At 34.7% G+C, this 17,884-nt stretch overlaps 1 protein-coding gene across 1 annotated transcript in view; it reads right to left on the reverse strand.

Moving 5' to 3' along the window:
• Positions 1–17,646, reverse strand: part of SERPINI2 (serpin family I member 2) — a 28,636-nt gene extending 10,990 nt beyond the window's left edge. The window contains exons 1-7 of the mRNA XM_081138477.1: positions 17,428–17,646; positions 15,980–16,194; positions 13,713–13,964; positions 8,517–8,747; positions 6,974–7,168; positions 6,700–6,892; positions 694–791 (exon numbers count right to left, since the gene is read on the reverse strand). Coding sequence (XP_080994603.1) covers positions 694–791; positions 6,700–6,892; positions 6,974–7,168; positions 8,517–8,747; positions 13,713–13,956 — 961 coding nt within the window. The 5' untranslated portion in view covers positions 13,957–13,964; positions 15,980–16,194; positions 17,428–17,646. The remainder of the gene's footprint in view (positions 1–693; positions 792–6,699; positions 6,893–6,973; positions 7,169–8,516; positions 8,748–13,712; positions 13,965–15,979; positions 16,195–17,427) is intronic.
• Positions 17,647–17,884: the final 238 nt, after the last annotated feature.

Genomic DNA, 17,884 nt, shown 5'->3' on the forward strand with positions numbered 1-17,884 from the left:
AAGACAGTTTAAAAGAGGGTAAGTGACTTGGGATTAATGGGCCCTCCTCAATCCATTTTTTTCTCTTTGTGTATTTTTGAACTAATGGTTATGGATGAGAAAAATTAAAAGACTGTCTTGGACTTTGTTGTGCAAGTGAACATCTTAACCCCGCACAATTTCCCAGGTGCAAATGAGCATAAGAACCCCATCACCCCAGTGTTGTTGTCAGTCCCAAGCTAAATGTACAAGCTGTGGCATTACAATTTCTAGATTGTGTTCATCATCTGGCATGTTGTGAGCGCCTATTTCATGGGTTCTGATATTACTGAATTAACCTTTGCAAATTGGTTTATAAGAGTTTTATTTGCTCTGCTTAGATGAGAGACTCAAAGTTGTAATTCCCATTGTTCAAATAAGAATATCCAAATAGGGCTGAAATAAAAGCCCATATAATACTTTACCTACATAGTTTCATTACAAGCATGGTTGGAAGGCTTATCTAACATTCTAAAATGCTCTCTGGTTTTCATTAAGGAAAAGTACTTAAATGCAAAATAGTGTTTACAGACAGCTCAACACGACTATGACATTTACTCATCGTGTATGTATTTTCTGGGACTGGATGCTCTTCCAGTTTTAAGATCAGTCAGTTAACACAGTTACTAAGAAAACAGATTAACATGATAATATAAGAATTATTTATCATATTACCTGTTATTCCAGAAAGGTCACAGCCACCACTAAATATTTCAGTTACATTCAAAGAATACAAAGCTTCTTTGAAGTCTAATTTTTGTTCTACTTTAAATCTGTTAAAAAAAAAAAAAAAAGATGAAGAAACACTACACATTTGCTACCCAATTTTTTTTAAATCTATAAAGTGGATGACTTGAAAGAGATTAAATGGTGAAATCTTTTGTTTTGATTACCCCAATTACATTTCCTCACATTTCCAGACACCATATTTCCCCAGCTCCAGATAAATGGCTGTGGGAAAGGGGAGGAGAATACTGTTTTTTGAAGTAAAAATTACCCAACTAAACAGGGTGAGAGTTTTAAGTTTTCAATTGCTTGGCTCCTTCCCTAGAAGATTAAAAGTTCACCTCCAGCAACTATATATGCCTAGTTTTTTTCACACCATCCAAGACTGTCCCTGGCAGATGTCCAAGATGTGATGAGAGAGGAACAGGAGCCAACAGTCCTTGGAGGAAATTGTTGGCTATTGAGGTTCAGAGAGGTGTTAATAACCTATTATCCTTCCCACCCATTGTCATAATTGATGTGACTTCCTTCAGTTTATTGACACACCTAATATCTTTTCAATAGGCCCAGTAAATGGTGTAAAATGTTGAAAGGGAACTAAATATCTTGGAAATAAAATAAAAGATAAAAATTATAAAAGAAAAACAAAAACGCCCAGTATATCTGCTGCCTGGCAGTACCTGGAGAGACCAAGGGAGGCCCCAACCTGATCCAGATTTTTGTCAGGGAACCTGAAGGAATTCAAGAGCATGACAGAAAGATTTAGCAAAGCACAGTAAGTTTATAAAGTGATAGCAGTATGCACTGGAGAAGTGAGGGTGGTCTCCTTTGGAGAATAAGAAGCGTCAATGGGGTCTGGGTGGAAGGTTTTTACTAAATGTGGGCAAGGGTGGGGATAGGGTGGTTCTCTGTCTGCTTCGGATCCTGGTGGGTGACTGCCCATGGGGCTCATGCTTGACCTTCCTCTCCAGGTAGCAATTTGGTTTTGGTCCTCTCAATTACAGGAAATTGGGGAGGGAGAAGTAGGGAACAGGTGGTCAGTGAAGGTAGCATCTGTGATGTTCCAGCCAAGACCCAAAGGGGAGGGCTAGAGCTTGCAGCCTTTGTTGCCTGTTCTAACTTTGCTGCCTTTGTTTCCAAAGCAGGGCCATAAATTAGGACTCCAGATTCGCCACAACTCTCCAGGCTGCTGTGAAGAGGGACCTTACACAGAGAACCTCAAAGATTGTCTTAGGCCCTGACTCCAAGTCAACAGCAATCATTGAACCTCACTTTGCCACTTCAATAATAATAATAATTAATAATTAATAATAATAGTAGAAGCTAATACTGACATTTTAGATGTTTAAAGCATCAATTTGCATTTGAAAGCCAGGTTGGAATATTTGTTTATGAAAGAAAAGAGTGTAATCCTCAAACAGGGAGCTATGTATATTCTTACATCAACCACATTCCCAGGCAACTCCTGCCCAAGTTGCTGGCTGTCCCCTGATGGGCATTTGCCCATGTTCTCAGGTTCTGATACAGACACAGCTGCTCAAGCAGAGGACCCTTGCTTAGCTAACAGGTAGGCCCACATCTGGGGCTAGAAATTAGCTTGGGCAATTGGTCTAATTAGATCATTGTTTTAATTGCCAAATACTGAACGAACACGCTTCTTAATTATAATTTTTCAAAACAGTGAATATGCCATGGCAGAAATGTACGGGGCCTAAATTACTTCTGGTAAAATATTATGCACTTTTGGAAGAAGTTAACTCATTCAAAGCCTTAGCTGACTGGGAATGGGCACAATAGGCACATTAAAATCTACTGATAATGAAAATAGTTTGTTTTATGCCAACTTTTTTCAACTGTTTCCTTTGATCTTCCTGCTAAGAAAGATAATATGCAGGATAATGGTTTTGAGGGGTTGTTTGTTTTGTTTTCTGTTTCATTACCACACTCTATTTTTAAACTGAATGGAGTATGGGCTTCTAAAAGGCAGAGAATAAATGTTCCACCTATAAATTGACTGTTTTTAGGATAATAACAAGAGTACTGCAAGACTTATTACAACTTCTAATAATGCCTAATTATCAGCAGAGTCATTTAAGTAACAGTCCTGCTCATTATATAGTCCAATCAAACCTACAACAAGAGAGACCATTTAACCATTTAATCTACAACCAATTTCTAATTACCCATAATTATTAAAACCATGAAATAGCACTTCCATTAATATAGATTATAATTTTTAATCTTCACATAAACTCCAGGAAGTTAGAATTATTATTCCCATTCCTATTCCTATTAACATGTAAAAAAGTGAAGGTTGGAGGAGATTGATTTTCAGGTTTAAGGTCAAGATAGGAGACAGAGGTAGGATTCAAACTGAGGTCCATTCCTAATCAGAGCTAATGTGCTAACTCCCATTGCCTTATAATAAAAATATAGTTCCAAATCATAATTTATATATATATTATTAATTATGAACCTCACCTAAATTTTGTGTCTTGATATTTATTCTAGATGTGGTTTCATTTTCCCTTTTCTTTGATTTTTCTCTAAACTTGTCAAAAGAATACAACTAAGCTAAAAGAATGGGCAAAAGACTGGATAAATAATTAACAACTAAATAATCACAAAATGAATGTTTCAGCATACATAAATAATATCTATTTGTTTACAGGACAGAAATTGACAGCCAAATGCAACCCATTGTGTTTAAAAGGGTTTTACGGAGGCAAAAGCTGCAGAAAGTGGAAAAAGCAATTCAGAATTTCTGTTTTGAGATGGATTCGCTCCTGTCTACAGGGCCTACTGCGGACTGGTATTGTCCCTTCCTTTTCCTTTATACCCAGGACTCTTGTTTGATGAAAAAAGTCTTGGTTGGGTCTTCCTTGGCAGCTCTGTCTGTATTATTTGGAATCCCAGCTTTGATACAGTGGGCTTGAGTCATCAAAGTAAGGGAAGGGATGTTCAGTCTTAGAACCAAGGAAACCAAATTTTAAAGCTGCACACAAGGATAAAAATATAACACAATCCTTGACAATGTTGAGCCCGAACTATTATTATGTTAATACATAGTAGCTTCTTCTCACTTTCTAACCAATTACTTGAAGAGTGTGTGTGTGTGTCTGTGTGAAATACTCTATTAGCCTCATGGTTTAATTAAAAATACTTGCTGTTACATATAAAACATATCTGGACAATGTTTAATGCATACTTGGGATTCCAATTTGTATCAGTGTCAATAGGTTAAAGTAAATGAACATTTTACTTTTACTAAAATGAACATTTTACTACTGCAGCTGGTCATGACATATCTGTTCCCATAGCCAGCCTCATTGCCCCTGAGTTCACTGTCTTTCACCCACCCGCAGTTCACACACAGGTCACACAGAGAGCCACAGCTGGCCAGGCCTGGGACTGATTCTAGCTCAGCAAGAATACAATACGTCATGTCCTATGGTCAGACTTATCTCTTGTCAAAGTCTCCTTGCACTGCCGCTCCACATCTTTTATCCTGCTGCTCATTCTACCACTGACCCTTTCCTCTGTTCTGTGCTCTCTCTCATGATGGCCTCACATACACTAGTTTTCTGACTCCTGCAATTTTGGCTCTGCCATTTGTTAGCTACGTACCCACAGGCAAGGGATTTACCTGTCTGCACCTTACCTGTAACCTGAATATCAAAATAGATCTTAATTAGTCATCCGTCAAAGAGGGGGAGGAGAAGTGTTTCTTAAACAGTAACTAGACAATCACATGCTCCTTCCCAATGTTGCTTATATACAAGTATTAGTAGATTAACTTTTCTCTCTTTAGCATTTACTAAATTTTGCTACCAAAGAGGCTTTCTTTTGCCTTACAGTAATGGAATTTAGTACAGTTGGTGTTACGGGCTGAATTGTGCCCCACCCCCTTCTGTTTGTCATGAAGCCATAACTCCCAGCACTTTATAATGTGACCCCATTTGGAAATAGTCATTGCAGATGCTATTAGTTAGGTTGATATCATACTGAAATAGAGCGGGCCCTTAGTCGAATATGACTGGTGTCCTTATAAGAAAAGAGAATGCCACATGAAGAGGGGTGACCACGTGACAGCAGAGGCATCTACATGCAGAAGAACAGCAAAGATAACGGATCACCACCAGAGCTGAGAAGCAAGGAAGGATTCTACAGAGTTTCAGAGAGAGCGTGGCCCAGCAAACACTGTGATTTTGGACCTTTAACCTCTAGAACTGTGAGAATAAATTTCTGTTGTTTTAAGCTGCCTAGTTTGTGGTAATTTATTATAAGAGTTCAAGGAAACATACATCTGATTAAATTGTTTCAGTTTTACCTAAATCTTCCGTTATTAGTTTGAAACCATAATACATCCATTCAGGTAGAAGAGACTGGGTAATAAAATATAAAATTGTCAGTGTGCTGAAAAGTATTTACTGAGCCTGTATAGGGAATCAGAAGAGGGGTTGAAGAGAGAAATTCAGATTTTAGAGACAGGATGATAAAGAACAAATACAAAAGAGAGAAAGAAGAGAGAAAATTTGAAACCAAAACTCTGATAAAAATTATTTGAGAGCAGAAAGAAAAAGGGGTAAGTCAGGGAGCAGGAATATTTTACGGAGAGATAAAAATAAACAGAGAGAGAAGTGCCACAGTGGTTCAAGAAAGATGGTCAAGAAAAATGGGATGGTTAATAATATTTGGATCGAGAGCCCAGAGTTAGGATGAGAAAATAGGCTACTTCTTTCCTCAGGACATCAAAGAAGGTAGAAGAAAGGATTAGCAAAGACATACATATTTTGAGGTGAAGGGTAGAGAGGCGAGTTTGTTTTATGATCTGTTTTCTTTGAAGAACAGGAAGTTGAGACATATGTTGCCTGTAAGAAAAGTCAACATGAAGTAGTGCGTAGAGAATAGAGACAACATTTTGGTGTGACGTGGGTATCAGAAAGGAAAATTCTCTGCAGGTAAACATGGAGTCCCAAGCTCCAGCCTTGGTGAGGCCAGAAGTGACTGCTTTCTGGATTTTGCTAAACAAAATCAGGAGTTGAGGAGCAGAAGTGGTTTTTTGAGTAGACTCAGGATTGAGGGTGGTTGGGGAGAGAATTAAGAGAGGGACAGAGACATGGGGACAAAAAACACTAAAAATGTTTGGTGAAAGGATGGTTGAAATGACTCACTGGACCTTGACTAAGTGGAAAAGAGAAAAGCCAAGAAGTTTAGGAGACCATGGATCTGGAAGAGGGGCACATAGACCATGCAGGCCTTGTTGAGTATGAAGAAAAAAATAGAAATAAAAAACAGGATATATTCTATTAGACATTTGTTTCTTTAAAAATTCAGATAGAGTGTGAATTGAATTATTTGGACACATCTTACTCTCTGAAATCTCTCCTGTCTCCTAAAAGCATAATATTAAGAAATTAGTGTTTATAATTATTGCTTACTGAGACATGCCTTTGCAATTTCCATTTCGTATTGACTATCTAAAACTGACCCTAGGAGTCTATATATAATTCTGTTAGAGCATTCTGTCAAAGGTGATTTAACCCATCTCTTCATTGTTTAGTATCCTAAGTGTTTAGGTGTTTTATTTTTCTTAAATATTATAGAAGATAAATATTTTAAATTCTAATCAAGAAAAAAATAGAAAAAATAACTTTGTATAATAAAAAGAATAATAACTTCTTTTAATCCTAGCATTCTAGTTTGAAGAGTTACATTTTTTCATCTCTTTAAGAAAATATTAGGCACTTACATTCAGTGCTCTTCTTGGAAAAGCAATGCTGGTGATGTTCAGACCTGCCTTTGTATCCATAATATGGAGTAATGCTTCCAAATGCATTTTCCTTTTCATTTGTATCTATAGCCTTTTCAAGCATTTGTTATTGTCCAGCTGACTGAATTCAAGTTCCTCCATAAATAAAAACATAAGAACCAGAATAATAAAATATTACCAACCTAGGGAGGCTTATTTCCACTTCCTCCTCTTGCATCTCAGAGAACCATTTCAAGATTTGATGAGCAGTGATTTGTTTTTCCATTTCTTCTATGCTCACCTCTTCTGCAGGAAGTATAATAATTAAACTGAACTCGTCACCTTTATAAGGTAATTCCAAAACCTGGTACTTCATGGAGGATTCAGAAAAATAACCTGGGATAGAGAAAAATAAGATATTAAATATACTTGACAATTCCCGAAGTCAAGCTTTAGAATGTGATTTCTCATGTTTACCATATTTTGTTCTCAAAAGAGCCTTCATCATTGGAATTTTGACTGCTGCACCATCTCTCTTAGTGAAATTCATCAGCTCTGTGGCCTCTTTTCTGAATTTTTGTTTCCAATCCCCCTTGAAATAAATAGCGTTCACCAGGATAAGTCGAGTCAAAGGGCCAAAATCTTCCCCTGAAAACATGTCTTTAATTTTTCCTGTAAAGGGGTAGGAAGAGAAGACAGGAAGAGATACACAATAGCTCTTAGTGGAACTGCTTTAATAGAATTAAAACAAAAATTTCTTCTGCAGATCACTTACAAACAGGGTGTTTTACTACCTAAATGTAGCAATTTTGAGAGTAAAGAGGAACATTATTAAATATTTTACTTAGAAATGGGTACAAATGGAATTACACTAGGAAACAGGATATACAAGATTATCTTAGGCAAATTTGAACTGATCTAGTAATGACCTCTCTTTAGTAAGATTATTTCTGTAAACTGTTTTTCAGACAAAAAGAACAAAAATTTAATATCCCTTTCTGCATATTTATTAGTTTTCAAATTTCATTTCAATGTTCTCTAGTGGGTCAACCAGAATTAATGTCAGTGATACACTCAACCTTCTACTCTTATATCTACTGCCTCTGACCATTGGAAGAGATAAGTATGGAGCTGCTCATATAACTGTCTTCTAAAAAAACAGAACTGAGTATTTTAAAGTTAGAGACAAAAACATGATTGGGTGTCATGGAGCCGCCTAAGGATGTTTTCATTTTGTATCCTAGTAATAGGACTTCCCTGTGGACACGGATCACAACACCCTTCTCTGGTTTTCAACTTATGGTTCCCCATGTGAGGCTTCCCGTAAAGAATACAGCAGCAGCTTCCACCATCACACTGTTTTGTAGCAGAATAATAAGAAATGAAACAGACTATTATCAAATGTTCCAATAAGTCTGAAAATTTAATAACATTCTCATTGTAAATGAGGCATAGCTTAGAACTTGTTAAAACTTGAACTAATCTCTAGGACTTTAAGCTTGTGTTCTTTCTACTATGTCATTTCTTAGACCCTCTGGAATTTTTGCTAGCTTGTATTTAATTTAAAGTTAAGATTGCCATGTTTTTAACAGGACTACCAACATTTACTATTAAACATTAACATATCCAACTTAGATGTGTTAATTATTTATAGTATATGTGGGGAAAAAAGCATTTGGGATTGACATATCTAATTTTATGTGGCCAAAGATATTCCTGCTGCTGTACTTTAAAAACCTATACTTTAACAAAAATTATTATTAAAATTCTTCTATTAAGAATTCCACAAATAGGTGTTTCTCGAAAGAAAAAGGAATCTGTGTACTTTTCTAAGCAGCTTGCAATTTCTCTTGGTTTTACAATTAATTGAGTATTAAGTTGAATAGCAAGGAAGAGAAATAGGAGATTTATCCCTCTGAGCCAGTTTAGTAGGAAAATATTCAACCATTCTTTACTTTCAGATATTAAAAACCATGAATACAATGTCAAATAATGATTTTATGAAGGTGGAAAACTTTACCATCTGTTTTGCTTTCTACCCAGGCACTCATTGTCTGTGCACAAGCCTTTGCATCCTGAAAATCCACCAGTTTGATGGCACTCTGAAAAAATTTCTCGTTGCCATGGAGATACTGTTCTTTCACAGCGAATCCTTCTTGAAGGTAGAGGGCATTGGCAAGATTAAATGTAAATTCTTGTTTTTTCTCTGAGATGGCAGAGAAAAATGACTTCAGCGCAGAAAATTCGTCTCCTAAAAAAAATAATTATAATGTATACTGACATATTGAAAACATAAAAACAACAGCTTTTCAGCTTTGCTTCTAAGCAATCTGATTCATAGCACCACTTTTTGCACCCTTAGATATAACTAATAATCCTTTCTAATTTAGTATAAATATTTTAATCATTTATCTCCCATAGAATATGCATTTCCTAGAGAAATCAGCTCTTCTATAGGAAAAGAACAATATCCATGTAAATTTGAAATTTGTCTAAAACAAGAATATGCATTTAAACAGTGTGAAGGAAACTCCTTCTTTATAGTTCAAATTTAGCTTATTGGTACTTGTTGGAAATTTATCTTTAGAATCTCATTTTTTGCATAGCATGCGATATCTATAAAAGGGGAACCTTAATGGATGCTGACAGGGGGTATGACAGTGATTAGTAATTCTCTTCAATATCACTTTTATTTCAGCTTAAGAAAGAATTACTCTTTATGAGCAACTGCACCTGTCCAAGATTTGAAATTTCCTAGGCAACCCCTATAATCATCTCTAGAGATGCGTAAGAATCAGAATTGCCTATTTCTTCAGGTTCATGAATCTGTACACTTTGGTTGTCTACATGAGCAATAAGAGCTTTAACCATCCCAACTATAACCACTAGCCAGATGAGTCCATCAGAGTCAGCTAAGAATCACCGTTGACCTATTATTTATTTATCGTTGGATCACTGTGCTGTCAGGAAGGCTTCCTATTGATTACTAAAGGGTACCAATATTTTTCATTCCCTTTAGGCTTAGTCCTGAAACTCAATCATTTAGTCTGGGAACTATACTTCAGATCAAGGGTTTATTCAGGGCCTTTGTTATATTTTCAGTTAAACACTGAAGAAACCATTTTTATAACATTAAGGTTTAATAAATGCAATTAATTTTTATTGAAGAAACATAAATAGCTTATCATTGTAAGATACCCAGCAAATAAGGAGATTTAAAAAGTGTCACTGAGAGAAACCTACTACTCGGTGTCTGCTGGATAGAGGCATGGGCACATATGTTTATGGTTGCGTGTAAACACTTTATCAGCCCATAGGACATCTTCGTGCAAATAAGAACAGATGCTTTCACCAGCTGATACAACCCCATGGCCTCATATCTTGTCCAGCTGAGTGGAGGCTGCATTTCAGTCCCTACTTGCCTCTCTGTCCTGGCGTTCTCGTGTAGGTACAGCCTACACAACCATACCTGAGGCTCTGGAAAGTGTATCATATTTCAAACTGTAATTCCCCATTCCGGGAACATAGACACAGACATGAGATATTTTAGATGTGAAAACTTCATCTGAAGAATCTGGGTAATTCTTTACAACCCTGGAATTCCTTACATAAAGAATGGAAGATAATTCTTCTATTTTCCTTGTTTATGCAGTGATTTCAGATGTAATCATTTCTTGTCATTGGAAGTTAATAAAAATGTCTCAACAGCTGGGAAGCTACAAAGGAGACTTCCTGAGTGAAGGAAGGCATGGGAGCTTCTCTAAAGGAACATATTAAGGTCAGAAATAAAGTGGCAAAAATTGAAACCAGTTTTCAGGAACTTGTAATTCATTTTTAAAGGGAAAGGAAAAAAAGGAGAGGGGGAGAAAAAAATAGTTCCAACTCATTTGTCAGAGCAACTAGATTTATGTCATGTACTTAAGGTCTAAGACTGTGTGACAAACAGTCAGCTGCCCTTTGATAAATCACTGGCCTCAGAAGTCAATAAAAAAATGTCACCAAGTAGCACAAGTTTGGAGGAGAATATAAAGTTATCTGCCTTACAAATTTGATTTAATTTACAGATTAATAACCTCTTTCAGCATAGATAAAAAAGAATACATATACATGACTCCTAATAAACTATGAAAATAAGTTTAATTTCTTAAAATAAAGCTATGGAAAACCTACAAGTCATGGGGTGAACATGACTTTTGGACTGATTGTACCAGACCTCCAGAAAATGTCCTAAAATTTAGTACATGTTTACTTCTCTTCCTATGAAGGGCCCAAAGGCGAATTGTGAGTGCAATGTGACAGATCCAAAGATGAAAACAAAGAGGATTATAGGACTATAGATTATTTTAGCCAAAAGGTCCATATAAATCATCTCATCCAAACTCCTGTTTTTATAGTAAAAAATCTAAAATCCAGAGAGACTGTAATTTGAGAGGTGCCAAATCACAAGGTCATTTGATTGCAGAGCTGAGTCAGGAATTCATGCCCAGGTCTCTTTCCATAAGGCTCTCGTAATAAAGAAGGACCTTCATGTTAGTCTTTGATTAGTAAACAAAATTGTTAGAGGCAAAGAAAAATGGAGCATTATCAAAGGTTCAGTAAACTGGAGAAGGTAAATTCTGAACAGATGTTTTGGCAATGGGGGAAAGAACTGAGGACACCGAGAGCCCCAGTGGGGTAGAGAGCCCAGTGGGGTAGGATGCCTAGAGTTCTATGCCCATCTGTAGAACATGCCAGGTGTTAATGTGAAACAGATTGGCAGCATAAAAAGTAAAATATAAACTGATTCAACAGAGTGCACCTTTGATCACCACTGGGAATTGAAGGCAGGGCTAGGACTAAGATGAGTCAATGAGATACCCTGAGCATAAAATTTAAGGAGATGCCAATGAACTCAGTAATCAAGATAAATAATATCTTACCATAGCATAGCTTTTAAAAATCAGTATTAATTTATATAAATTCAAGATGAATAAAACATAAAAACTTTAAGTAAAGATAGTATTATTATTACTGGTTTTTCTTCCTGCCTTGGCTCCTAATATGGCTGTTCCAGGCACTGCCTTCCTATCCGTCCCACCCTTCCTTCTGCCCTTAGTGCCAATTCGCTCTTCTTTCTCCAGACCCCCTGGACATTTTGTCCGCCTTCATGCACTCTCGCTGTTCCCTTCCTTAACTCCATCTCTTTTTTCTTTATTCCTTAATTTTCTCCCTCTTTTTTTATTTTTCAAAACTTCTCCCTTTTCGGCTGCTCTTTATTTCTTTGCAGTTTTCTTCCATCTGTGCCCCCCTCTCTCCCTTCACAAAGCGTAATAGAAAGCGAGATTGGTACGTCTTGTCATATGTGTTGAAATGTTAATGTCTAATTGTCCAAAAGTATTATTCCAAAAAAAATAAAAATTTTCATTATTGTTCTTATGATATATAACCCTCACTAAATCATTTTTGGAATTAGTTATGGGCAAGTTACTTAACAGTTCTTTGCCTGGGTGCTCTCATCTGTCCATTAGTGTTACGTCTACCTCTCAGGGTAATTGTGCAAATTAAATGAGATCATGTGCATGAAGCTCACAATCCAGTGACTGCTAATATATATCGATAGTGTCATCATTATTACTATGATATTTATTACATTCACAATCCAGAGTTGTTAAGACATCTGTGTTTCTCTGTAAGATTAAACCCATTTAAAGTAATTTAGATTTTTGGAGGCTCTAATTTGCTAGTTCCTCATGGAATCAACTTTACACATCTTCATAAATGTTCTATTACTTTTCAAAGCAGCATCACGTGATTTAAATGTTCCTGGGACTGTGTTGCGGGATTTGCTGAAATGAATGTAGACCATTGAGACGAAATCTGAGACACGGTGGCTTCCTTTTACTTTATTCACAAAGGAAAACTCTTGCAATTAACTTCACTCTCACCAGCATTTTTGTTACATAAAATTGCCTTTGTTTAAAATGATGCAAATAAAACCTTTTAAGAAAGAAAAACAAATTGCTAAATATAACTGTTCTGTGCTAAGGCAACCACACTGAAATTAGTTATAGTGAATAAATTCCCAAATCACAAACCTGATGTTTTCTCTGGTGTTCAGGACGTATTATCTGACTGAGGTGTAAAAGTTTAAAATTTGAATTATTATGGAAATTGAGAGTACAGGATAGCCAGCAAAATGGGTAGCCACCCCTTCAAGTGGGACGCCAGCACTAAAGCTTCTACACAGTATCGCAGAGGGGCCTTTGGGAGACTGCAAACCACCACCACTCATACGCAAAAGGCCTCTGAAAGGTGTGGTTTTTTCTTCCCAATTTTAAAAAACTGTTAACTACATAAGCTTTTAAAATGTATACATTAATGCTTTTTCTTGATCTCACTGAAGTAAAAGTTTACATTTTACTTAGAAAACTAATTTTAAAAAGCTAATGAGATAGAGATAAACACAAAGATTTCTGGGTGAGGGTGCTAACTGAAGGATTTTCATAAGAGAAGTACTGGAAACAACCTAATGAAGATGGGTTCAGTAAGTAATGATATTTCTTTAAGAGGTAATAAAAGGCAACAATTAAAAATTATATTCTGAAGCAGTTGCATGATATGAGAAAATGGTCACAACATGTGACAGTGGAAGAATATTTATGTGTATATATAGATATGTGTGTATATATATGCATATACAGAAACACACATATACATAAAATTTAATCTCAGTTAATTAAAACTATCTAAAACGTATCAGAATAAACTCACAATTTTATATCTGTATAGAATTAATTTCTTAATAAATCATTTTGGTAATACTTTCATTAGGAAACAATTCTAAATGAATGGATATTGTTTACATTACAATTATCCATTTTATTATAATTTTATACTTTTGAAAAAATATATTTATATTGATTTCAGAGAGAGGAAGGGAGGAGAGAGAAAAACATCAATGATGAGAGAGTCATTGGTCAGCTGCCTCCTGCACACCCCCCACTGGGGATCGAGCCCGCAACCCGGGCATGTGCCCTGACTGGGAATTGAACCCCGATCTCCTGGGTCATAGGTCGATGCTCAACCTCTGAGCCATGCCGGTTGGGCTATAATTTTATACTTTTCACAACATTTTTATTTATTTATTAAAGTTCTAGGACCATGAACTTCTCTTTAATATTTTTAAAATAAATCTGGCCAGATCTCATCCAGTACAAATAATACATAAGAATCTTACCAGTTGAGGTTTCCGGAAATTTTAAGGTTTGTCTTATCTGCTGGTAAGCTTTTCCTTTTGCTCCCAGTTGTACCATTCCAAGAACTAAAGTTGTTCCAAATGGGGAAAATATAATGTTGTCCTTTTGAGATGAACAAATAGCTTGATAAAGATCCACTGCAAACTCAGTATTTCTTTGAGCCATGGGTCTTGAGGCTTGACTTCCAGAAAAAGTCAGTAGAAGACTCCACAAGATCTTAAACATTTTGACCTCTGGGCATTAATTCAAAACTTATTAGTTTTCAAAGTAATCAGAGTTTATCATATCACACTCAAAGAAAACTTTCTACCTATTAGAACTTTCTGTCTTACTAGGACAAATTACCACAAAAATATTCTAATGTCAGTTTTCAGAATAAGTATCATCTATTAAGGGAAATAGGCCATGTGCTAATGGTATTTTTTATATTGCTTCAAGAACAAGTTCAAATATATAGCAGTTTCTTAAAATCAAAAGAGAAATTATAATTCTGGGGCATTATAAATAGTAATATTATCTCTAAATGGTTATATGATACATTTTTCCTATCTTTTCCCATGGTTTTAAATGGAAAGCCTATAACTCTGATATTAAGGGAACTCTCTGTCCAGACTACTCTAAAATAGTTTATAGATCAAAAACAGAAATGGAATAAAAAAATGAACACACTCCAGTGCAGTTTTGGACCTATAATATTAGAAAGTTAATGTATTCTAAATCAATTAAGGAATCTAGCTAACTTTTTATAACAGTAAAAGTTATGAAATTTGTAGGGCAAAATACCCACATGTACTTTTTCCAAAGGAAGAAAAGAAACCTCAGAAAATTCTAAAGAAATGAAATTACAACCAAATATAAATGGTACAACAAAAGAAAAAAGGAGAGCAATTTTTGCAAAAATCAAAGAACAATTTGACAAATAACAAACATAAGAAAGCTGCAATTGAAAACTATAACCGAGTCACAATAACACTAATGATACCCTATTAAAGTGCTCTTCACTGAAACTGCAGAAAATTCAACCCTGATTACATCTGGAGCAGAATGAGGTTTTGCAGTTTTACCAAAGACTTGGTGGAATACTGACTCTGAAGGCCTCATAAATTTTAGTAACGCTAACCTTTCCTTACAAATATATGTTTAAGTAACTCATAATAACTCCTAGTTTAATAGATTACTAGGAAATAACTTTTCATTGGGGGTAAAGATAAAAGCCTCCAGAATACTGTGTTGTTAGCCTTAAATAATTGAATAACTATATTTCTCAAGTGTTTTGCAGATTATTAGGGAGGTCACCATGACCCACAAAAGATTCATTCAGAATCTCTGTTATATACAAAGATTACAAATCAAATATTCCCCAAAACTAAGCTGTGGAATCATTATCTACATATTTCAAATTCTTTTCTAATATATATAGTTAAATTCAACTTGCTTAGATATACAATTTGCAATGGAAACGGATCTCAAAGTTCAATTCAATATATTTGTTAGAAAATGTTTTATTAAACTGAAAATATAGATACATTCATCCCGTCAAGAAAATGTTTTATTGAGGATTAGATTAGGACACAAGGTTGTAAGTAGCAGAGCAACAATAGTTGAAGCTAGTGAGTAAGAGAAATTTTACATGCAAAATAAATTTCTGTGTATCATTTATTAATACAGTCACTATCTCAGATGATTTCTTTCCAAAATGTTGGTTTGTAGATATATAGTCAAAATGTTATCAGTACTTTTAAGTCATCAAGTGGTAATCCATTAGGCACACCTTTATGTTCTTGGTTTGTATTAGAATAATAAATACTATTATAAAGGATGTAATTTTTCCCTTATACTAGAATCTGGAAGTTATCCTCTCATTGTTATTAATAATCTTAATAACTAAAATTTCCATTCTTTGAGCATCCATTTCTCCCTGAAAATTTCTTGGTACTTAGTAAATTACAAGCTTACACAAAACATTGGCTTTAAAAATTCACTTACCTCACTGGCCTTTGGATCATATCTCATTAGAAACCACAAAGTACTAATAAACTAAACAACCTGATAAACAGTCCTATAAAATCTTGATATTCAGAATTATAGTGACATCTTTTAAGGAGAAATAAAAGTAATGTATTAATTTGACAAGTTTAAATATCCACCAAAGTGAATTGAAATGCCATTCTTACTCTATTAAACACTCATAGTCAATATTATTGCATACATACTTTATTCAAGAGCTGTTTAATTTTAAAGTACTTACTCAAAATTTGCTCCTGCAAATTCACGGTAATGTTATAACTAAAATATGCCTGCTGAGAAACACTAGTACATGGAACACCTGATCAGCGAAGGCCAACTCTATTTATCTTGAACGTTGCTAGATTAATTCCTCTAAGACCAAAGCAGGTGTTCACCACATTTGTATGAAAGGACCAACATGATCAGCTTAATGATCAACGATGAAATATGCAAGAACTGAGAGAGAAAACAATACTAGAATTTTAGAGCCCATTAAGTTTATAGTATTATTTCACTTCTTTTAGAATTTAGAAGAATGTGCCAATGCCTACAAATCTGCTAGTAATTAGTTCTTTTTGTTTCTCACAAGAATCACACATCAGATTACCAATGTACTCCATCATAAATATTTCCTCATGCCTATGAGAAAAATAAAATTAAATCCAGTCCAGAATGCAGAGAGACAAATTACTGCTGCATTTACAGAGTTCTCAACAATTTGTAAAATTATGCAATAGAGGGACTTCCTGTGGACACCAGGCCCAATTGAATTCTTAGGGAAAAGTATGGATATTAAAGAAATGTAATTTTTATGTTGAACAAAAATACCGGATTAAGATTATAGATTTCCCAAATTATATCAAGATATGACTCTTAAGCATAGGGAATTTGATAGTTAAACTTGGTGTTAAGTTTATGTGCTCTTAAAATTTTGCATGATTTTTTCTAGAAATAGTTCATTAATGAAAAACAGTTGTGTAATTGAATGGGTTGTGATCTCATTGTTCTAGCTCAAATCAATCATGTCAGTGGCAATCAGATATTAAATACATTGCATTATTCATAAGTAGCCTCTGAGAACAGAAATGGAAAATTTGTTCCAGTTACAATTAAACAAGTATTTACTATTGATTACTAAACTAATATTATTTCTGATAAATCTATGAAAAAGAAGTAAAATGAATATAGATACCTTTAAAAGAGTTAAAAATAAATAAATAAATAAATAAATAAATAAATAAATAAATAAACCTTTTTCAAGGATCCTGTTAACATCTTCCAGTGTCCTAGGATTATTACTTAATAACAGGCTTGGGAAGCCTGATGACTGATGTTGGCCATAATCTTCTAATTTACTAAAATTTTTAATTGTTCATCTTGCATCTCTGAATGTTTTCTAAATGTTGGGTTATACTCTAATATTACTTACTATGATATAAGCAAATTCATTTGCAGCTTTTAACTTAACAATGTTAGAGATTACTTTCCAAAAACATAGTTATGCAACACAAGAACACAATTCTTCTTCTGTCCTACTCTGCAATTCATAAATAATAAATCTGGAAGTCTAAGACTATCATTCAATCAATGTTTTCCTACCCATGCAGTGACACCAGCAAACATCCATCACAAGTACACTTGGTTCCCAAATTATTATGTCTGCAATGTTAGGATCATAATGTGACTTACCCAGGGACAAGTCATTATTTTTCCATCCAATGACAGAGACAGATACACTGTCTTAGTAAGATCATTTAATGAAGTTGTTCTGTAAGGAGCTTATATTAGAGCAGTTCAAGCAGACTGTACATTTTCCTTTCTTTTGGGGAGTGAAAAGCAACGGCCATGAATTTCTCCTCCTTGGTTTAAGCTCTTTTAAAAGACAATAAAGATACCACAAATGTCCTTAAAATATTACTGCAAACCTTTTAAATATTTTGACAAATCTGTTCCTTCTACAACTCTATTTTGCCTCTAGAGCATTAGGGGAAAAAATAATAGCAAGGGGTTACAGATTCAATCTCATTATCTTTCTAATTAGCATTTATTAACATTTTGTAATTTTTTAAAAGTAAAAATGTATTTCATTCCAAACTTTAAAAACACACAATCAAGTGCTCTCATTAATAAATAAAGGACTTAAAAG

The sequence above is a fragment of the Miniopterus schreibersii genome, assembly GCF_964146895.1.
Source record: "Miniopterus schreibersii genome assembly, chromosome: 5".
NCBI classification, from domain to species: domain Eukaryota; kingdom Metazoa; phylum Chordata; class Mammalia; order Chiroptera; family Miniopteridae; genus Miniopterus; species Miniopterus schreibersii.